Below are 24,813 nucleotides of genomic sequence, written 5' to 3'. Positions count from 1 at the left end.
CGCGCGACACAGCAATAGCATTTCGTTTACACGGGATGTATCGTATGTATAGCAAAGAGCCGGCATATCCAGAGAGAGGTCAACATACCGTTACCGACTCTCGGAGTACTCGTCTTTTTCTTCTTCTTCTTCTCTATTTCGTCGAGTGCAGCAAGCACTCGTGTCCACCTCCACAACCACTTTATCCTGTTCCAGCTCTTCCTTTTCTTCGTTTTCCTTACTTTTCCTCGTCAAAGTTTGTAGTATGAAGTAAATACGAAGTAAATACGAAGTAAATACGAAGTACAAAGTTGCGCCCACGCGAACGCATACGAATGCACAATTATCGCGACGATAGGAGGAACATATACGCGAATGTTAACTGCCCGGATAGAAGAAGATTCAGTCTCTGGATCCAGAAAGATCGCGATAAATGGCAGCACCGGTGCCAGACGAATGCCGTTATGCGTTTACGATGCGTTCGCCGTGCGTTATTAAAGGGCCAATTGCGAACACATGCGACCGATTTTCTTATAATTTCAATTTAAGAATTTATTTTAGGTGCGAAGAGGCGACGGAGGTGGAAACGCATCATCAGCAAACAGCAGCAACGACGATGGGCGTCGCTGAGGACGACACACCGTCTTCCTTGAGTTCTCATCCCAATTCGAACACTAATAATCCCAGCCAAGAAGGTAAGTGTTTCTTTTTTTAACAAATAATAGTACCAAGTAGAAAATAATCTTTATCTTTTTTTTTTCTTTTGTTACAATTATTAGTACAACGAATAGCAGAAAGTATGTGCAGTAATTTGTCGAGATTGAATAATGTTGCTTTTTTATTTTTTTTTTTTTATTTTGATTTCAGGCTGCAAGAATTTCAGAAATCAATTTATGCGTTGTATAAATTCTTAGCAGTTTGTTCAGTCGACGATAGAAGGATTATTCAAAGAAATGTTTGCGCGATTCGCTTTAAATTGGTTGGAATTGACTTGGTTGGAATAATACGTTTTTTTTTCGTGTGCGTGTTCAAATTATACGAATGAATTTATGAGTTTCATTAATACCGAGCATTTCGTCAAGTCGAGCGAAAGAAGAGTTATTCTAAGAAATAAATTACGAGATGATTCCAAAGTTTCTAAGCGAATTTTACAATTTTAAAATCTTTTTGTAAGCTAATTTTTGTCTCTCAGATTGCAAGACTATACAAATCTAGGGATTTGAATTGTTTTGCCGTCTGAAAAAAAGAAAAAGTAAAGTCTCGCAATAAGAAAAATATCGTAAAAAGTAGAAACTTGGAAAGAGTGAAAAATTTGGAAGCATATCTCTCTCTCTCTCTCTCTCTCTCTCTCGTGGCACACGAGATTTCGCGTTAGATTATAATCGCGGTAGGTAACGAGCTGCGATCGAGTGTACCATTTCTATTCTATTATATTTGTTTGAAGCGGGTTGTGCTAGCTCTCCTTGAAAAATCACTGCCGCATTTTTGATGGATTTAAGGGTTCGCGAAGGTTGTCCGGTTTTGTTGGCAACTTTAAATTGCGTTTCAGCTTTTAGTTTACGCGAGTTTTAAGAGAATATTCAAAGATTATTCGTAAAGTTCGATCTTTTTATCTATTTATCAAACTATTTTACATCGGATAAGAAATAAGAAATACAAACTTTGGGGAAAACTTAGATGAAAAACCTAATCATTCGATAGTTTATTCATTTTTTCTTTGTCCGAATAATTATTCGCGTACAAATATTTATTTATTTATTAATATTAGATTATTTGAATATATTTTGGATTGCAGAAATAACACTAAAATGTATTTTATCGAATATAGAGTTGCGTTAAGATTTTCTTACGAAATAATACGCGAAGAGATTCTCGATATTACTTCTAAGGAAGTCTCAATTAATAAAACTTACAATTAGAAAAGGAAGTTTCTAGGACACGCGTCGTGTTCCATGCATCGCCATTTACGTTTAACCATAGTATTTTGAGGTGAACCTAACGTAGAACACAGGAAACATTCGATTCTTGCGTACATCGACTTAATAAGGTTACAAGTCCTTCAGTTTTCTTTTGTTTTTCTTCCTCTTTCTTTTTATCCTTCCTCGTTGCATTATGATAATTATAATGATGGATCAAAAAGTCTAACGCGAAATATGATGAAAGAGATTGAATACGCGCGACACTTTATAAGATCGAAGCTCCTTCAATTTATTTTTCTTCGTATCCTCGTCGTTATCTATACTACGATAATTAAAATGAGATCTATCAATGTTAGGGCGAATAAAAAATGTTTGATAAATTATAGATAGGTATCATATACATAGGTATCATCCGAGGTGCGAACCTACTGCGCTCGATGAACCTTCGGATTAACGTTTTCTCGATTCTATTGTTCCGTCGATGTGCCAGTTTGCCAGTACGAAGAACGTACGAGAACGTTTCGAGGAAACGAAAAAAATACGATCTCGACTTATTACAACGTTATAACGCATCTTTTCAAGTAATACGTCATTCAAATTTCTTCCTACTTTCAATATTTTATCATTCTTAGATCTAGCCCATTAAATTCACGATCTTATTGTATTTACGCAATATTCTAGATTACTACACGCGTCTTACATCTACGTACCGCGTATCGCATAGGTGTGTATACGATACACTATGTATTATGTATATACACCTATTAACGTTTTATACGTAATCAAATTAGAAACGAGCATGGGCAATATCGTATTAGATATGTAGGTAATTTCTGTTAGTTTCTAATGTCGAATATTTCAACGTTTGCTATAATATCGCGCAAAAGCTTATGTGCGCAATCAACGTTAATTAATTTCGAGTTTATAATCGTCATTCGTAACTGTTTTTCATTTGGTCGATTCTAATCGCGTCTAATGCCGATTAGAACCTAATACCATCTATTGTGGTATACCGGTATATAAAATACGTATGCACATGCATATAGGACGCTTCTTCCCTTTATTCCGTCTTTTTCTTGCGTATCGCGAACGTGAATGATGGGGTACGAACCGCGGAAAAGAAAAATAAAAAGAAAAAAGTACGTAGTCTCTTTTTTTCTCTTGACCCGAGACTATCTGTCTAGTGGCATCTTGGAAGAAGATGAAGTACGTCGTTGGTACACAGAGCGGAAAAAAAAATAAACAAGAGGAAGGGATGCAAGAACGATTGTACGATGATATTACAATTATTCAATTGTTAATACGCGTATCAGCTTATTTGCATAGGTAGGAAGCGACTCGAATCCAGGTCGACAAAGTCAATCTTTCCGCAAAACTTCCTTTCTGCTTTCTCCGAGGAAGTGACAGGACGATACGTCCTTACTCATAGAATAATTTGGCTCGATTTAATCGTGCGATTTGGAAGAACAAAGAGATTAATATCGGCTCGCTATTTTTTCTTTTTTTCATTTCAAATCGTCCACAAGTTTCTTATTATCTAACGCGGTAGTTGTTAGAGAATTAGGAAAATAAATGACGTTGTAAGAAGCACGTCGCGAGTGTGAAGTAATTTAGTAGACACAATGCCTTCTAATGTTTCCGCCGGAAGTGAAAGAATCCTGTCAAGAGAGTTTTCATACTTTTCCTTTTCCGCTCTCGACGATTCGCTCCATTGGACATTACCCAAGGAACGAGTATCGTAGGGGAGAACTATGATATTTTACTTGGACGTTTAACATATTTGCTATACTTATTATTAAATATATCAAAGCTGATGGGTTAAGGTGATGTTTAGGTGAAATCCAACGAAGTTTATCCAACGAAGCTTATCCGACTGATCCGCGCCATGTTTCAAGAAAATTGCTATAAGATGTATAGGGTGGTTGTTACTTGGTTTTGTTATACCAGTCATTGTTGTTGCTTCGGTTAGACGACGACGACGACGACGACGACGACGACGACGACGACGACGACGAGGCAACGCGTTAACGTTATCAGAGTGGAAATCCGGCTTCAACGTACTCGTCTAACCATTCTAATGATTTTCCTAGATCGCGGAAATACTCGTTGCTGCTGTTAGTATATACACGGCTTTTATTTTCCATTCTCGTTTTACTTTTTCGAAAAATAGTTAGAAAAGGGGATTAATAAATGGTTGTTTGTTTGCTGCCAAAAGCTCGTAATATTTTAACCCTCCCCTTTGTGCGGGTAAATGTGGATCTACGGACGGATGGATAAGGGAACACTGCAGTATTTTAGTTAGCTTGGACTGCGCCTTGAAACCTTGCCAACAATTTTCCCCCCCTCCATTTTTCATCCCCTGTCAAATGGGGTGATAGCCAAACCACCCGACTTATTATTTTCTTTTAGGTTGAGGCCTTCTGGGTCAAGTGTATATCCCGATGATCATCGACGTTCACGAAGGTCAACTTTCTTCTCTCATATACGATACGGATCTTTTCATTCCGTTTTTTGTCAATTTACTTTCTAATGCAAACTTTTCAAATTGCACAATTTTTATGTTAAGTAATAAAGAATGGAAAAACAAAGAAGAAAAGAGTATTTGCATCTCCGCGAGAGATACTCTCTATATGCATTTTTTAATAATTCTATTTTTGATTACAAGCTTCATAGATAATAAATGTATAATTTTGTTAAGGAGTTCGACGTTCATAAGTAAGCAAGTATAAAGTAAGTAATCAAGTATACTCGAAACATCCGTCGAAAGTCGTTCGTTGCCTCTTCGAGCGTGAGTTTGAATTTACTTGCAATTAAACGATGTTTTTTTAGAGAGAAAACGCATCTACATTATCTTTCTACTTATCTTTTATTGTTTTAACCGTTAACCTGCCTTAGACGTTAGAGATTCGATAGATTCGATCGTTGAATTTCGACAATTTCATTGTCTTTTCCGTTTTCCGCGTATTTCTCATTTATCCAGTTTGCCTTATTGTTAGTCGAACTTTGAAGCATTCACCGTGAACGAAGAGAAACTAGCGAGCGAGCGTTAATTACTTAGCCGTTAACACGACGTCGTTACTATCGTAATTACCGATTTGAAATCCCTACTTTCTTTCTTTTCTACTATCCACTCGAAGAATAGAAAATTCGTCGCTTGGTCGCTATACACGATTCGTTTGGCAACGTAGACAAGAAGCGAGACGCTTTTCGTTCGCCTCGCGTGCGAACGAACGCCCGATGATCGATACGATGCGGGCTTGCGAGAAATACGCATCGTGTTTCCAAGCTAATTTTGCATGCATTATGCAACGGTAAAAGCATTTACCTACCCTTCGGAGTTGCACCTTTGCGAGCAACATGATTCATCGTATGGTTCGATATCTATGCGATATTAAAGTAAGAGAAAAAAAGAGCTTTCGGGTGACGTTATCGCCTAATATAAGCATCGACGTAAAACAAAACAAGAGTATTTGGTATTCAAGAAAAATAATGTAATATAAACGATATGAATTATTTCTTGGTCGAAAGCACCAAAGCACCCAAGCAAACGTCTAATAAGACATTCAAGACATCTCGTCATCGACGAACTCGATCATTACCGGCTTTTAACGCGCATACAGAGACTTCGCTTGTCTCTCTTATAAGAAACGCGTTTCCTTAACTTCTGGCCATCGCGGAATCTTCAGCGCAGCCCGCAAAAAATCTAATAGACAAATTCTAATGACCGTGCAGTAGTAACGTTATTGATCGCGCTGAAATTTGATCAGTGGTCTTTTCATTTTTTCGATTCGCTAAAAATATTAAATATTCGTACAAATTGTAGGATACGTATGATGACGGACAAAAGTGTATGATGAAGACCAAAAAGTGCCTCATTGGAATGCGTTTAATTATATTTTTCTTTGTAGAAATGTAGAAAATGTAGACGAGTCAAAAGTTTCTTACTTGGAATCGAATAGCTGGAAAAGATAGCGCGTATCCTTAATTGAATATTCACGCGCAGTAATTGTAATTACGAAGACTGTTTCTATCGAGTGCGTTCACTTTCGACGGTCAACGCACGCGAGAGATCGAACCATTCGTGAGATACTTTTACGCTACAAGAAAGTTTCCTACTTAATCTTCTTGCTTATAATAAACATACGTGGATATTTTTCATTGACTTTGCTTTGCATTGTAACTATTTGAAAGATTAGTATTCAAATCGGATAGAAACGGTTGTATCGTTGATTAATACTTGACCGATGCCCGAAGGGAATAGTTTATTTCTTTTATCAGCACTGAGAATTCGTTCGACCGTCTAATTAAACGAAATCATTAATTAATCTTACGAAATTATTAATTAATTCTCTTCTTCTTCTTCTTCTTCATCCCTCGTTATCCTCAGTTACTATTAGAAACTTGAACCTTTTGGTAGGATGGAATCGTTAAAAATAACAATTTCGTTGGAGTTAATCTCTCGTAAAAATATTTCCGTCTGGTACGTGACGCTGCTTGAAAATAAGGAAAATAAGGGAAAAGTAATAAGGGGAGAAATTTATCTTTAATAAGGCGTATCGTGTTTCGATAGACGTTTATGGTTGGACACGTTCGGTCGTAGGATTAGATCATTTTCTTCAAATTCAATGATGTCACTCGACCTATTATGCATGTTATTGCCCTGCTGCGATGATTACGATCGTAAACGTTTACGTTTCCAAACGGTCTTCGGAGAATAACGTTACTTTATTCTTATCGATAAGAAGAAGATGAAACATATGACGTTAATTAGACTCTTGACCTTTGACGCGCGAATATACTCGTCATTTGATTGCGCGCATGCACGAAACTTAAACAATCTTATAAATCATTTCGATCGATTCGCTCTCTACATTAACCGATCAATAATATATTTCCAACGAATTGAAGTAAGACAGAAAATGAAGAAGAAGGCGGCTGGTTTGTTTTACGTTACTTTATTAGGACACCGCGATACGTTTCAGATTGAAAACTTAAATTGAAGAAGAAGAAGAAGAAGAAGAAGGAGATCGGTGATCGGTCATCGGTATATCCTACGTGTAGGATTACGTATATAGTGTCAGTATATAAGTAATATGTATGTATACAATTAGGTAAATGCACGCGTAAGCGAAAGAGTATGTGTCAGAGATACGCATTCGATGAGGCAGCATCGGGATGCGCTTCGTAAACAAAGGAACTATCATCATCGAGAGTATGCTGCTCGAAAGTTTAGGTCGACCAACGTTTCGTGTAATCTCGTTACACCTACACGTATCTATATATCTATGTATATATGCGTACATAAGAGAGAAGACGAAGATATATAGAAGCTGAGAGGATAACGCCTGCTAATTGCAAACAATACTTGCTTTATCTGTCGGTTCAGGTGCTATACCTTAGGGGGTAAAAAGATAATTGGTAAACGTTTCTCGCCGAATTCGACCGGATGCGACATTATTTTTTCAACAAATGCTTAATTTACCTTTTTTAAGTTATTTTTGTTTTTGTAAATATAAATAGCGTTGATAATTATGACAATGGATTAATTCTTTTTCCAACAAATTGGAAAATGAATTTTACGATTTATTTTATATTACAAATCATCGAATAAATTTGTGCCATTAACTATCGGCGCGTATTTAATATTTAGTATAGTACATAATGTAAGAAACAAAATGATAGCCGAATGGGGATTTGTTATATATGCGTTAACTATGACAACAAGTTTTTATCGGAAAGTGTACATGCGCGTGTTTTAGCGTTTGTTACTTTTTAGGAATATGTTGTACTACTTTAAAAACTTTCACGAATCTTATCGTCTTTCTTTACCTTTTTCTATTAAAGTACCTTACAAAGTATATTTTAGGAACGTTTTTGTTTTATTTTCTACTTTGAACGATTTTCGAATTGAAATTGTTGCTTTTATCGAATTCCTACCGTAACATTTATTTATTGTCATTTGAAAATTATTTTGTAACATTTTCTTTCTCGATATCGAACGTTATCTTTCTACCAATGTGAAAATGATATCTTTATATCTGATAATTATTGATATTTTGATTAATCTTTCTCCTTATCGATACACTTTTTTTTATCGTCGAAAGACAATGCGTAACGATCGAAAAGATCAAAGAACTTTATTCAAAGTTGATTGCCACATAAGTCTGACGCGTTTTGGTCCAACAAACAAGTTAATAATTAATCGATCGGACACGCAAATAAACCAATGAAATATTTCAAAATTGGACGATGACAAAAATGGAATTTACTTATTTTTTCGTTTTACTTTTTTCGAACATTTGATTTTTGCGTATGCGCGTATACTTGCTTGCACACATGCAAAAGACAAAAGAGAAAAAATAGTGTCCTCCGTGCACGTGCTTGTGGTTTGGAGGCTTTAACACGTCGGTGCAATTGTCGGTGCAATCGTCGGTGGTCGTGGTCGCGCATGGTCGCCTTAAATACGAGATAAGGTCGTAAATTACGAGAAGCGTTGTTTGCTTGCCTGCCTGCCTGCCTGCCTGCCTGCCTGCCAACCAGGGAACGGAAAACGCATGCGGGAGACTACGTCTCGATAAGCTTTTTTACTTTTTTTCTTCTTTCTCTCGATTAACAATAAAGAGAAACATGTATACGAAGGAAGATCGAGTTTAACGACATTTCTTTCGATTACAATATCGAATTTCTATTGGATGCTTGGCCAATAAGAAATGTTGGATTTATTTTGGATTACAATTATTTATATTATCAAAACGAATTATAAAATTAATTGTTTAGGTATTAAAAGTTAAAAACGTTGATGATCCAATCGATGAGAAATAACACGTAGAGTACCCAATTTCGCGCAATTTCGCGCAATTTCGTGCAATTTTCGTCCGAAAATTGTGCACTCCTCAATGACCTATAACGGCTTGGAATATTAGTCGAGGAGATTAAAATCTTCCGTGGTAATAGGATTTGAAGTCTAACAATAAGGGAGCTTTATCGTATAACATATTTAATAGTAAGTATTTATGCATCTATAGAGAAATGCATTCGAAGAAATTGATCGTTCGAAAAAATGCCAATCTGTTATTACAAGTAAGAATTAAAGAAGAAAAAATATAAATAATAAAGAGATTGGATCTCTCTCGAGTTCGTTCCGATTACACCATTACCCACTTGCGCTTCCAATCGACGAGCCGAGGATGCGCTCGTAATTGGCTTACCGTAATTAGCATCTCGGAAGGGTTAGCGGGTACAGGAGTGGAGGAGAAGCAAATGAACGGAAAACTAAAGCGCCGGTCGACATAGTTTTCCCGACCTCCTGGAAATTCGCCAATCACGCGAATAGAATTTGCAGTTTAAAGCACGCGCGCGCGCGCACACATATATACCTCTACATAGAGCCTATATGTGTATATATTACATTTTGGAAGTTTCTGCATAGACGTTTTTTCTTATCCCAGCGCGCGTACACGCTGTTCTCGTTTTATTTCCGTAATAGTCAAATAGACAACTTTCAACGGAAAAGGAAAATGAGTATAAAGAAGAAAGAAAGATAGACAAAATTGCGGAAGTTTATTAACGAAAGTTAATAAATTCGTTCGTCCTTATTGGTCGAGGCTCAAAAGGTTGCCTCACACCGGTAGTTGCAAGCAGGTAATCAAGGTAGTTGGTATCATTGTTCGTCAGCCGGTTCGAATGCGCACAAAGAGACACTTTTCTCTCTCTCTCTCTCTTTGTTCGGCCGAGAGAGCTGGTCGCCTACACATAGAAGCGTTGTTTCGTTCTTTCTTCTCCGAAGGAAGAAGCATCGCGCGTCGTCGTCGTCGTCGTCGTGGGTAGTAGCGTAGTTGTGTAGTCGCGTAGTCGTGTAGTCGCGTAGTCGTGTAGTTGTGTCGTCAAATTGCGAGGAGTCACGTCGTCATCTTCTCTCTCTTTTTCTCCATAAAGAAGCGAGAGAAGAAGGGGGAAAGAAAAAAGTTAGTGGGAGGTGCGAGAGAGAAGGACTGATACGTGTGTGTGCGTGGCTGAGCGAGTATGGGAGAAATAGAAAGAAAGGTAGTGGGGGAAAAGGAAAAGGTGAGCGGTGCGGCGATGTTCTACCTGCGAGAGAGAAGGAGATGGTTGGGAGAGGGTTGGGAGAGGGTTGGGAGAGGGCGGGAGAGGCCGAGAGAGAGGTGGCGATAGGAGCACGCTCGGTGGGAGAGTCTTGCGAGTCTATCGCGAGCTTGCCGAGCGTGCGGTTATGATCGCCGTCGTCTTCGTCATCATCTTCCGAGTCGTTGAGTGGCTTCTTCTTCCTTCTCGAGGGAACAATAGTCTTCCTCGCTCTCCCTCCTCGTTCTCGTTCTTTGGGTGGTTTTCCTCATTCAAGGAGGCTCCATCGCTGAACATTTCAAATTTCTTTATTCGTCCATCTTTCTTACTCGACATGGGTTAAACGGAGAACGATTCAAATTGGAGAGAGAGAGAGAGAGAGAGAGAGAGAGAGAGAGAGAGAGAAAGAGGAGGAGGAGGAGGAGGAGGAAGAAGAGGAGAGGATACCAAAAGAATCCTTATTTTCTGAATTTAATGTAATATTTGTTTTCTCTCGCCATCGATTACGCGTATAAAGTGAAGGAAGCGTTTGGTTCTGTTATGAAGAGGAATTACACGAGAGAACCTTTCGAAATCGCGCGTCTTTTCGAGCCGAGGAGTTATACCGTTAAGAGCACAGACATCGGACGAATTCACCGTTAACGTAATAAGAAGTAAAGTGTATCGTTGAGAAAGAAAGAGACACAAAGAATATATATATATGTACATATGCGTATGTATGTTGTATATGTAAACGAAGTACCTTGAAACTTACCAAATAATAAGTTCGGTTCGATCGATTTCTCTTGGACGAACGATCTCTCCTAGCATATACGTTAAAGCACATTCCTATGTACACCATTCGTACTCGCGTGCATAAGAAGCCAAAAGAGAGAGAAAGAGGAGGGTATTCGTGGCCGTCGGCCAAATAACCAGTCCACTTCGATCGAAAGCACCAAGAGAAAGGGAAAAAGATAGACGAAGAAGAAAGATCCTTCATCTCGTTATCGTTACTAGACGATACACCAGGCGCGTCGAGTTTTCTTACAATCTTTCGCAGCTTAAGCAAAATTCAACAAGTAGAGTACGAAAGACGTTTGAATTCTTTCGTTCCTCTTCCCGTTTTCAATCGTCTTTTTACTATATAAAAATAATAATAATAAAGAAGAAGAAGGAAAAGAAGAAGAGAGATAGAAAATATCTGAATCACTCGTGAATCATCGTTAACTGGAGATTTTGTTCTCTTTTATGTAATTTTCCCGAAAGAGTAAGAAAGCGTTGTTTACCTTGTTGAGTTTAGAGATCGTACGATCAAACACGCGCTACTTGTATCTCTCGTCGTCGTCGTCGTCGTCGTAGTCGTCGTAGTCGATGCGCTGCTTACGTAAGGAAGAACGTTCCACCGCGATAACTTTGCCAGAGAGCCTCGTCATACGATTTCGTTTTTTTTCTTCATGAGAGAAAGAAAGAAAAAGAGAAAAAGAGAAGCTCGCTGGACGAGTTTCCAGAACGCTCTGTGCATATTTATTTTGTATTCGCTAGCGTGTTTATACTACTAGTGTGCTGCTCTAGTGTTTCTTATATGAGCCCGCGTGTGTGTTAAATGTGTGTGTATATTATATCATATGCTTGCGAATGATTCGATGAGAAGACAAAGTGCGGATTAATTGGCGATAAATTGGTGGTCGATCCGAGAAAATAAGACAACTTTGAATAGAAATAAAAATATTCATCGAAGATATATGTCGAAATAGAAATATTATTCTAATCGTTTGAATGACTTTTCTATTTTGCGGATTCGTCTTCGACTCGTCCGACGAGAAGACGAAACAAATGCCTGTCGCCTCGGAGGATTGGGTGGGCCACCCTCCGAAAATTCCAAACCCAATTCCGAGCTCGTTCGTTACGACAATTAAGGGTGGCAGCATCGAAAGCTACGCGAGTGCCAGCAACGCCACTACAGTCGATACAACCATCACCACCACCGCCACCGCATGGATGTCGCCCTATAGTAGAACGCCCGAACGATCTTCTCCTAATAATAACAATAATAACAACAACAATAATCACAATAATAATAATAATAATAACAACAACAACAACAACAACAACAACAACAACAATAGCAGCAGCGGCGTTGTTATATTGGAAGGATGCAGACCACCTGCGGCTACCACTGCGAGAAGATTCCTCAGGTGGTTCAGTAGACTCGGTCAACCACCGATGGGAAAGTCAGGTATAAAACAAGGAATTTATCGTGAAATATCGTCGATCGCGTTTTCGATGTTACCATTTATCTAGCTTCTTTCTCTGAGAAATATCGATCGTTCAAATTGTTCATATTCTTCTTTCCTATCGAGTTTTTAACGAGTGTACGCGTACATTGTCGCACAGATATATTATTACGAGAAGCGAGGAACGTCATTTAGAATTTAAGTAAGGAAAGAAGATTATCTTACTTACAATTAGTTGCGTAAAACAAGGCTTCTTCTCTCTCTCTCTTCTCTTCTCTATCCTCTGTCATTAGTTACAATTAGACTTTAATTATTGTCTTCTAACGCTTTGATTTCATAAATACTCGTATTATCTCTATCATCTTGTTATCTCTTTTCATTTCTTTATTTTCTTTTTTACGTAAAATTACGTCCCATTAAAAGGTAGCCCCAATAATAAAGTTTTATACAATAAGCGTGCCGATATCCTAGTACATCTAAACGTTTCTTTACTCTTTTCGTAAATAAATAAAAAATAGTAACAAACATATATTTTATGTGTTGTATATTAGTCGTTACGTCAATGGTATTTTTTGTAGCTTTGTTTTTCGTACTTCTTATCACCGATGAGCTATGCGAGTTACTTCTATAGCTTATTGTCTTTCGTATTTGTATTCGATGTTCTTTTACATATGTATCAAACCGTTTCATTCGAGCGAGAATATTTCCTATTTTTCAAATACTTGGACGTCATCTCTTTTCCTGTTGTTGTTAATTATATAACCGTCATTCCAATGATATGATCGATTAACTCTCTGTAATATTATTTAACTTTAGAGCCATACGTTTATTATCTTCGTAATATCTAAAATGTTTAATATGCCATTTATAAATATAACTTATATTTCATTCATATTTGTTCATTAGAAGCTTTCGTATATTTTATAATCTTTATCTTGTAACTATATAGCTTGAAGTATGGGAAAAGATTGTTCATTTATTATCGTTTAGGCGATTAGTTTTCTTAATAATAGGATTATTAAATGCAAGCGAGTTTCTGTCGTTTAAATTGAAGATGGTGGACAAAGGTTTTGCGGAAAATTTGATCGTAACCGCGCATCCCGATAAGATTCGTAGCTTTAATTTCCGTTCTAGCACGTATTCCTTGCCATAAGTAGGTCACACGCGTGACGGAACACAAATTGGGCGGTTAGAGGGAGGGGGAGAGAGAGAGAGAGAGAGAAAGAGAGAAAAGCTCGCCTTGCATTAACACAAATTCGTTCAACGTTCGCTCGATAGTTTCTATATTTTCGAAATAGGAACGCTTGTTTGATTTCTTTTACAATCGATACGTATTTTTTTGGTTTTTTTTTGTTTTTCGTACAAATATATGACACCTCTCGAGGAATGAATGATGCAACGACCCGTGTCGTCGGATGACGAAACTGATATTTCATTCACGAAATCGACTTTTGTATGTTCGAGTCACGTTCTTAACAGCTCATTTACAGTTACTCGCTTTATTATACCTTGCATAGAATATGGCGAGTATACCTTAATTAGTATTTGCCATTTCTAAATATAATAGTTCGAGTTACGAGCAGTTGGTGATTTTCTTAAAAAGATCGATTTTCGTTGTAACATAATAAAAGAGAATATCGAGGAATTGAACGCAACGAGCATATCAAACGGTGTCGTATAGAATAGCATTTATCGTTCGGCTTGGAATTCAGTGACAAAACTATGGTGCTAAGTCATGACAACTGGGCCGGAAAGAGGTTGAACCGTAAACTTGATAAATAAACATTAGAGTTCGCGATAAAAGCGGGTCGTACGGTAAACGGATACTCGCTTGGATTCTTAGTTTTAATCGTTTGCCTTTCGTTCTTTCCTTAAGCGTAAATGTTCTTTTTCTTTCATTTTTCATATTCTAAGGGAAAAAATTGGAAAAATCAATTATATGATTTAGATCGCTGTCATAATTACCGCTACAAATATAAAAATATCTGTAATTTTATAGAGAAATGTGCTATGAATTTTCAACTCGTTTTGGAAAACTCGGTGATATCTGCAACGGAGATGGATAGATTGATTGATAGTAACGTCAAAGATGTGATTGGTCAAAAGATGATTCAAAAATGTCCCTCGTTTTCTAACAGCAAAAGCCAGCCAACCAGCCAGCCAGCCAGCCAGCCAGTGTTGTCACCTGTCAAGTTTTGCACCTGTCGGCTATGACCGAGCGTGTGAACGCGAACTTCTCTCTCTTTTTCTCTCACTCTCTATTGAAAATTCTATTCAATTGTGTAGGTTTGAACGGTGTCTCGTAATTATTTGTTTGGAGAAGCTTGACCGAAATATTTAGTTAAAAGTAACGAGCAACGTGAGCGAAACGCGAGAGTTTGCATATGTAAAGAAAATAAGTTAAATAATACCGGTTTTTGCTCTCTTCCTCTCTTTAGATATTTAGATTACAGACCCATCTTTGGATCGATCGTTGATAATAATGTTGGGGACATAAATGTGCCCAATTATCGTGGCAAATGTAAATAATTAGATTTCTAACGAGTTCGGAATCAAAGTTGAATTCGATTTGATAGGTATATGTAGTTTCTTCCGCAGGGGATTGTTCTAATTTTCGCGAGGTACCTTTTAACGACCATTACAAATAGAATTTACGATCTAAGCGGCTTAGACGATCGTGGGTGTTAATAGTTGGTCATTCGATTCTTTCTTCTATTTCTTTTCCTATCGCAGACGAAGGAAACGAAAGCGTAGGCGAACGATCGACGACACGAGTGTTCCTCTTCTAATACGATAAATGACAAAATGTCTATGCTGAGAAAATATCGAATGACATATTGAATTTTTTTCAAGCGAAGAAAGAGAACGAGATAGAATCCACGGTCGATCGAGTTTAACGAAATTGTGGAATGTGCGGTGTGTATGCGTATGATCGATAATTATTGCAAATGCGTTCGTTTAAAGTATGGATGTACCCCGTTAGATCTCTGTCTACCGTCTCCTTCGAAATCCTTTCCAAATTCACCGTTACATTCCAAATAAATATTATAGAATTGTTATTAGTTCTTCTTACGTCGCAAACTCTTACGTATCTCGTTGTCCTATTAGATCATTTTTCAATTTGAAACGTTGTTAATCCATTTGCGTGAACTTCATAGATCAGAAAAAATTGCGCGAGTATATATTTATTTGTTTTCTTTGGAAGCACGTCTAAGCGCGGAAAGCAGAAGAACGCGAGAGAGGGAGGCTGCTGTACTACGTCATTATTGAATATTAACTATACGTCACAAGATCACGCGATTGGAAAGTTTTCAACTTACGTTACTAACTTAAAGTTACGAACTTATGTTAGGCTATCATGTTGAAATGCTATCCGCGTTGACCATTGCCTCTTTTTTATTTTTGTCTATATTTTCTTTGAAATATGGAAGATATCAGTTTGTTTTCTTTCTCGTCTTATCATCGGCAAGTTTCAGTATCAATGTATCGTACGACGTGTACTTAAAACATTTCACGCTCTCGAAAGAGTGTCGCAATCGAAGAGGAGGTGAAAACGAGTCCTTGGATGCATCCTCGCGTTCGACCGGCCATTCGGAGAACTCGTCACGATACGTCACCTTTCGAATTTACTCCTCGACGAGAAAGCGAAACTATCGTTATTTTTCGAAGCACGTGCGCGGAACGAACCCTTTCGAAATCCTAAACTATCCTAGACTATCCTAGACTATCCTACGCGCTTACCTTATATAAATATTTTTTTTTTTAATTTATTTTTATTTTTAATTTATTTTTGATTAATTTGTAATTAAGGAGCACGATGACACGAGGTCAAGGATATTCGTACGGGACGTAAGTTGACGCGTTAACGACTCCTCGTCTACTCTTTCGAGGTCTACTTTGGCAATATACGTACGTGTGCGAACAATGCGACCATTGTCATCGAGCGAAGATCGCAAGACTACTCCGGCTTTGCGTTGCAAGCTTGCGAAACGTTTTTCTAGGTTTTTTTACGAACGAGTCGTCGTCAAATGGTCGAGTGTAAACACTATTGTATAATACTTCAATTATCTTATTTTATTTCTAACGAACGTCAAATTAGGAGCTTTTCTTTTTGTACGTTCGATCATCGATCGAACTAAATCCTCTTTGTTAGAATATTATTATTATTCGAGATAAAGATAATTGGTTGAAATTGTCTCGAATAATAAGGAAGCCCCTCTCTTCCGTTATAACTCTCATTGAGTTCTCTCAACGAACTTACCTTGAAACGACTTACCGTAGTTTGTGTAATAACGGGAGCACTCTCGACGAGTATATATGCCACTCTGAATGGGCTCGCTATGTATATCGTATTTCAGGGATAAGTGTGATAATTAAAGAGTCATGTAAATTGCCTCGAAAATATACGCTCGTCATTGAAGTTATACGCTCGATAATTTCAATTATTTCCTTCAAACATATTTTCTTTGTTTCTCCGATAATAATAAAGAAACTTTAATAACGAGGAACTCGTGGAAAATGGCAAAACTCGTCGTTGTTGCCTCGAGGTTGCTTTAAATTTGCTCTTGGAAAATTTTCCTTTCTTTTAATAGGAAATGGAGAAAAATATTTGCGTGTCAAACTCGGATACGCATTATCTGTCGTATATACAATACAATATAGTACACGTATCACCAGGGATTTCTGTGAAGTGCATCGACCCGTTTCATCGTTAGATATAATCTTCCTATATATACGCAGAACTATATATATATATATAAATATCCTACACCAAACCACGCAGCTGTTCATTCGATATCGTATATTGTATAGCTCGTTCCGTTGAAAGCCACCAATCACTATACTTATACCTACGTACGTACACGCGTATATACTTTTATGTACGTAAAATATATAACCGTATATACATATGACGTGGCTTATTTTCCAAAGGATCGCGATTCATTGACACTTAATTAGTCTAATTAAACGATCCACTATAATTGCTTTTCCCAAACGTACGAAATGTTCGAACGTTATTACTTAATAATAATAATTTAGGTGTGTTTCTCTTTTTTTTTTCACAAAGTATGCAATTTCAAAACTTATGCGATCTTCCTTGTCCAAAATCCATGAGCTTCGGAGAGTATCGATTGGGGGGTGGGGGGACGTTCGATGAAAATATTTGGAATCTCCTATATTTTGACCGAATGTTTTTCTGCTCCAAATAAGTTATTAATTAAGATAGGAAAGAAAGAAATCTTTGCTTAGCCGTTAAAATCCATGATAGAAATTAGAAAGCGTATAGAATCTTGAATGTTAGGTCTGATAGTTTCGTTACGGTGACGACGATTCGTCGTGCTCCTTTTCCTTTCGTTTCTTTTCCCTGTGAAATAAAAAAAGAAATAAAAAGAAACAACATATTAGTGTATAATACAACTTACATGATTGTCATCTTTCAACGAAGCGTCGCTACGACTCGCGTGCGGGTTTCAAATTCGCAATTACAATTAGTAGCTAGCGTTTGCTCATTTTATATGCCTTTAATAATATTTTCTATCACAATTGTTCAGCTATTTATAAAATTTCATATAAACGCTATATTAAATATCTATATATATATATATATATATATACGTTTATTTGCGTAGATTTATGTCGTCTCGTGCAGGCTATAATAGTTCATTGAACTTTGTACAACTAATTAACTTTCACAGGGAAATGTATCCTCGCTTTGCTCTTAAAAACCGGATTGCTTTTAAATGGAAATAGAAAGAAAGAAATATAGGATAATGCGAAAAGAACGACTTACATTAGTTCGACGTGTAACAACGAACAAGATTACTTACCAACGTCGTTCTACTTTTTGATAATTCTTCTAGTTAAATGTCGGCCAGGAGAATAGAACGTTAAATATTACATAAATCTATAACGTCTTTGCATTGTATTGGAATCTTAGGTAATGAAGATCCGATGAAATTTCCTATCCATTTGCCGCTCGATTGGATTTCATTGCAAACAACGCAGCGCAAAATCTATCTCTTTCTGGAGTAAGCTTGAACGCGTGATTTTCCTAGCGCGGGAACAAGTCCGTTTCCTTTTTTTTTCTTTTTTAGAAGGGTGAAAGGCCGGTTTTGCATAAATAGCGTTCGACAAATCTCAATGGAATTTTAGTACTCGCGCATTCTCTACTACAGGGACAAAACTGGCCCTGAGACAATGCTCGCGCAGTTCAATAGTACCAACCAGTTCGAGTTCATAATTATCGTCTTTAGTTTTCTCTTTCACCGGCAATAGGTTTATTATTTATTTAGAAATTCCCTGCTATTGTTATCATCGATGAATTTGTTATACACGATCATAAATTTTATTTTATAATTTCTTTTAATAGCACGTGCATATTGTTTTGAAAAGAATCGCATTTGCGAACCGATCAATTTATTTGAAATGTTCGTAATTATGATATAGTAGCCCGCGAGTCAGAAAATTATACGAATTTATTAGATAATATAATGTCAAGTAAATCATAGATGTAAACTTGATTTATCGTATTTTTTCACTTACGATTAGTCATATATATTATTTTATTGAATATTATTATCAATGGCATTTTGAAAAGGTTATCATGGCGCGATATAGATTATTATTTTCAATGGAATCGGCAAATCGTGCCGCATTCCAAGGCTACGCGTCGTATTTCGCAAGATCGTCTCTTCAATTTTGTTCCTTGGCGAACATTTGTTTCGTCAAACGCGAACCTGCTTTTGCGGTAGCTTAGAAGATGGCGGCGGAAGTTGCGGCGCGGGTAGGTGAACCCAGTCGAACCCAGTCGAACCCAGGCGAACCCAGGAGGCGAACCCAGTCGAGAACGGACGTAAGGACTTAGAGTTTCTGATCACGCGATTTTGCCTTCTCTGCAAGAATCGAGTAAAACCGTGTACTGGTATATATGTATATACCTTCTCTTTCTCTCTTTTGTCCGCACGATTGTACTTTACGTGCCAGCTACCTGCATACACATGCATACGTTTCTGTATGTCTACGCAAACACGTGTTCTTTCACACAGGCCACGTCTTTCTCGGCTAATGGCTGACAAGAAGTTTCCTGTATAATCGCTTCTGTTCGTCTTTTTACGCGTTATTGGGATAACAAAATATTCTATTATCTTCAGATCATTTATCCAAAATTGCATCCAAAAGAAATTCGGCAAGAGATATTTCTATCGTTCGATCTTGTAACATTGATTTTATTTACACGTCTATACGTTTTTTACATAAAATGAAGGAATCGCGATAAATCGTGAAAATATCGGCATGATTAAGGAATCGAGCAGTTGTTATTATTATTATATAAAAAGAGCGAATAATATTATATCGAAGCGCGCGCGCGCGCGCGCATGGCATCGAATTTTAGAAGAAAGTAATCGTCCTGATTTTCCATAAACGTTAATACCGTTAAGTATTAAATCCTTCTTTAATATTCACATCGAGTTATAACGCGAGCTCGCGAGAGTTATTTCGCGAATTTGGGGACGGGTCAATGACCTCTTCTTGGAAAACATTCACGTAATATATATGCATGCATATAAGAGTACGTCGAGTGTCCTTAACGAAAATACTCTCTAAGCGAACGACATGTAAAAATGTAATAAATGTTACACGAGAGACACGGTAATAGTAGCACCAGTAGTAGCACCAGTAGTAGCACCAGTAGTAGCAGAAAATGTATTTCCAAATAAATACTATAAATCATTGGTGCAATATAGGGCGACACAAAGAATAACGTCGTAAATCGTTTCGTAAGAGTTTTGTGAGAACTCGATTCCAAAGTAGTTCCCTCACATAGTTATATGGATTAGGATTAGGTGAACGGCGCGTACAAGTCCTTGCGAATTTTCCATTTATCGTCATTTCTTTTTTCTTTGCCTTAGGATTATTGCATAATTAACAACAACTCGATATTATAATAGTCCAAGTTTCAGGAACTATTTAATATCTCTCTTCGGACTCGTTAATCTTCATATTTGTCATTATAATACTGCAAAGTAAAATACACACGCGCAAAGAGATAGAGGAAAGAAAGATAAGGGAGATACTAGACGAAATTCTAAACATGGTTGAATAATTATAAAGATACTCTCGTTCTTAATATAATTATACTACGTCGTAGAAATAAGTTTTTTTTTATACTTATGTTAACCAAATTAATATTAATACATTTAATAAAAAAGAAAAAAGAAAGAAAAAACGAGAAGAAAATGAAAAGTTATTTAATTAGAATATTTTGAAAACAGACCTTTATATATATTTTGTTTCTTTTGCGTTTTCCATCGGTGTTATTCACATTTTTAGATTTCTTTACTTTTCGCTTTGGTAGATGAAGGGAAATTTCTTTGAAAAGAAATATCACGTACGCGTGCTATTTCCTTTTTTATTCCTTTTCTTCTTTTTCCTTTATCCTGTACGCGTATAGCATTAGATCCACCTACGCGTTAATTATTCTTCTCCCTCTATCTCGACGTCTCTAAGTTTTTAACTATTAAATATATGAGAATAAAATGATTCCAAGTATTATATTAAAATTGTGCGTTGGACCTATGCGTCGGATTTGACTAAACAATTGTCTAGTATTACGAGTTATTAATTGATCAATTGCAGTTGAGTACGATACGCGTTTAGCGTTGAATAGGTTCTCTTGACCTCGGTCGAATGTCGACTAAAATTAATACGCCAAATTCCGAAAGAGCGCCAACGATTTTTCTATCGGAGTCGCAAGAATTTGGCAACGATCGCGTTATCTCGAATTCTTTAATGTATAAATTTGCCACTTATAAGTACATATGTATTTACATATTACATGTCGTCTAATCATTCATTAGATTTGTATCTTTTTTCAATTTATATATATAATAGACATTAGTCTGTAAAAAGCATCAATATTAAATGCGTATCAGATTAGCACAAGTGTTATTGACTTTTGCGCGTAGGATTAAATTTTGGTTAATGACTCCATCCAGAGTTAATTTGGAAGAAAATCCGAGAGATATGTTGAAGAGCAAATCCTTTGGTCGAAATTAATCTCGGTTATGTCCTGGTAACAACGGTGACGTTGTCTCGTCGACGTAAATTCGGACACAACGATGGTTTCTGGACATCGGAGTGACTTTGCTCTTAATTAAAAGCTTCCGCGATTAAAACCATTCGTTTGGAAATTATTTTTAAAAGGAAAAAAATATTCTACACTCCGATTGCAAAAGTGTTGTACTATTTTTAACGTTTAAGTTATAATATTAATATAATATAGTATACGCTGCATTTTTTTTAATGTCAAATACGATGTACTATATTAGGTCAAAAATAAATTTACTTTGACGATTTTTTTTTTTTTTTAAAATGAAAAACATTCTGGTGTAGCACCATTTTCAAACTTTAAGTAGTTAATTAAATTTTCCTTTTACGGCATAACGCATAACGAGTAGCGTAGGTACCGACGATTTGTTTAAGTCGAGATCAAAGGGGCTAAGAAAAAAAGAAAAATAACGAGAAATTTGCTAAAGAGTGTGCTTTTACGCGAGTAGAAAATTTCGAATAAAATTGACGGGAGAGAGATTATAGGTATAGGCAAACAAAACTGAGAAAAATTTTGCTCTTTCTCTTTTTCGTATAATCAAAATAAATAAAAAAGATTACTAAAAATGATACTACGGATAATTGGGTGTAATCCATATAAGAAAAAGAACTTTAGGCTCGAAGGTAATCATCGTTTCATCTTATGACGTCCATAGTTATATCGGTTTCTATATCTACGTACTATGTAAGTACTTTGCTCGACGTAGGCGAGCGAGAACGTGGGTTTGAAGAACGGATTATCGATTTCGCACTCCAATTTTGTCGACTAGGCGAATTGCCCAAGCACGGCTACAATAATAACCTTGGTAATTATAGCGGATCGTTAGGATCCGATGTTAGATGTTTTCGAGTATATAGTTCAGTTTCTTCGCCGAAGGTCTTTGCGTTTTATTCGAAATTTCCTGCGATGGAGATTAAGAAGTGCCACCCCTACTGCAATTCCTACCCTGACGAAATCCTTTCGATCGATTCGTACCTGCGCCAAATTCGACAATCGGTATTGATTATTCTTTCATTCTTTTGTTCTCTCTTTACCACCGAGTAATATCAATCTTCATTCGCAACTTAAATAAAACTCTGGCCTGACAAAAAATTGCCAATGTATTACTTCCCTTTATTAGTATTTGTTTTCTCGAGTATATCGAGCTCTCGTTTGGCTTTCAAAAACTTCGCATCGAGGAACTAAGCTTACCATTACTGAAATAGAAATAACAAGAGCCCGGTATTGCAATATTCAAGATGAAAAGTATAAATTGTTTTGAGAACTGTTACGCGTAACGATAGGTTATTTTCGTGCCGTTAGAAAATTTCTCGTCTTGTTTTTTCTTTTTCCGTTTTTTCTTTTTTCTTCCGTCGAGAAACATGAAAGAAGCGAAAGAAATTGTCGAGAGAAGGATAATAATATTCAACGTTATTTATGTCATATACTCTTTTATTATTCTCGTGTTTGTCCGCACACGCTCGCACGCACGCACGCGCGCGCGCGCGCATCTTGCATATGTGTATTCGGATATCTTTGCGTATGAGAAAACGGTGTCTTTTTTTCCACGGTATACATACGCGTATGAATTTTTGTACCGATTTCCTACAGTATAATTCGCATACATTGTTTGCAGTAGCGAGTACAGTTACTCGATACGTAAAAGTCGAACATCTTGGTAACTAAGACACCCTGTATTTAAGAAATATTTGCATATTATTGAAAAAAGGAAAAAGAAGGATGAAAAGGTAATCCTTTGGCAAATCTCGTTTCGGCGATCGACTTTCGTTTAACGCGTCTCGCGAAAGCAGTTTCATCCCGTTGGTCCGCTATCCGTTGTTTACCATTTCCAAGCTAAACGAAAATAAAATAAAATGGCAAGGGGCTAGTTTCCGGTTGAAATCGGTAACCGCAGACAGTCCCAGATTTGCTTTGGCGACACCTGCGTCATCGAAAACTATCGTTGGAATATACTTACAAGTGTGTACCAGTGGTTACCTTACGCATTCGCTTAGACACTTGAGCACGTCATAGCGTAGTTCCCTTTCTCGCTAACATACGCACACACAATCATCGTTTTCTCTCTCTGAAGGAACTCAGAAGCGGACGGTCAAGCATCGAAGCGGTTAGTTAGTCGGTTACACTCGAGCACGCGCGACCGGTTCGTTGCTCGACGCGTACAACCGATCAAACTTTTTTATTTTATTCATTCTCTCATCTAACGCTTTCAAATAATATACAAATATATATATATATTGCGTTCCCAAAGCGATCATGTCCCTCGATAAGAAACATTTCTTTTTTCCGGCAAAATCGAAAATAAGTGTTTGAAAAAGGTGTGCCTAATTTCCGTTCCATTATCGACAAAGATAATGCAATAATTTTTTCTTTTTACGTATACGAGAGTGTTCTTTCCGAATCGATTTAGAAAAAAATACAAAAACCGAGAAGGTGATAATTACGTTTTCTAATTAGTTTTTTTTTTTTTTTTGCAAATGTGCAGTTAGAGGCTACGCTAGCTAGCATAACTCTTCGTTCATGATGCTTCGATCACGTGACGTTCGAATTAACCTATCAATTTAAACTGACCTCCACGATAATGCTCGAGTTTATTAAAATATCAACGACGGGCGGCAACTTCGGCAAATCCTGTACTATTTTTCTCCGACGAATTCGAAACGAATGTGTCGGTAATTATGACAATAGCCCGAGCGACAAAATTTCAATCAATTATATATGATTTATTTTATATTGAAATAATTAATATAAAAGACAAATTTGTGTGTAATTGTCGTCGTCGTCGTCGTCCATCGAACATACTTGCTGCCATTGCATATTGGATTTTAGATGATTTATAAGAAAACAATAGTGTTAACAGCAAACGGTTGTTTTCCCGGGCCGTTCCGCTTCTGAACGATATTAGAACGCAAAAAGGAAAAAAGAAAAAAACAGTTATTCATCGCATTGAACGGCTTCGAGTACGTGAGGAGGAGTCGACGAACGTGAAGAGACGGACCAGACAAAGAAAGAATGAGAAACGGCGCAAAAAGAATTTCAAATGCAAATCAGTTGGTTGCTCGTTGTCCTAGTCAAAATATAAATTAAATAAATAAATGGAAAATTTAAAAGATCCTCTAAGCGAGCAAATATCGCTTTTATATCGAGTTTTCGTTTGCCGATTTAATTTCCAATTAGGAGATGGCCTTGCGAAGCAAATTTTTGCTTTCAAAGCAAATCAAAATACGAGAAAAATTCTATTTATGAATGTAATTTGAAACGCGCATTTTGGCAACGAGCTCGAAAAATTGGAAAAATCAGTAGAATCATTTATTTTGATAATATAAATCATTTCGATATAAAATAAATCGTAAAATACCGTCATAATTACCGGCACGATTATATATTTTTATGTATGCGAAGAAAAATGAAATATGTATTCTTATATATGAAATGGATCGAACGAGCGTAACAAGTATATATTATCTATAGCATTTTATCGAAAAGAATATATCGATCGTGGCATTAACGCGCG

The 24,813-nt window shown here is 36.8% G+C and overlaps 1 protein-coding gene across 5 annotated transcripts in view; it reads left to right on the top strand.

The window, feature by feature from the left end:
• The window catches only part of LOC122521325 (serine/threonine-protein kinase tricornered), a 52,882-nt gene that overhangs the window by 3,471 nt on the left and 24,598 nt on the right, over window positions 1-24,813 (top strand). Inside the window, exon 2 of one of the 5 annotated variants that reach the window (XM_043641956.1) lies at window positions 541-674. In XM_043641956.1, coding sequence (XP_043497891.1) covers window positions 541-674 — 134 coding nt within the window. The other 4 variants (XM_043641952.1, XM_043641955.1, XM_043641954.1 and 1 more) reach the window with 4 other exon arrangements.

Source organism: Polistes fuscatus, unplaced genomic scaffold (assembly GCF_010416935.1).
Source record: "Polistes fuscatus isolate 324 unplaced genomic scaffold, CU_Pfus_HIC Scaffold4, whole genome shotgun sequence".
In the NCBI taxonomy this organism is placed as follows: Eukaryota; Metazoa; Arthropoda; class Insecta; order Hymenoptera; family Vespidae; genus Polistes; species Polistes fuscatus.
Note: the sequence above shows the minus strand (reverse complement) of the source record. Positions and strands in the feature narration are given on the sequence as shown.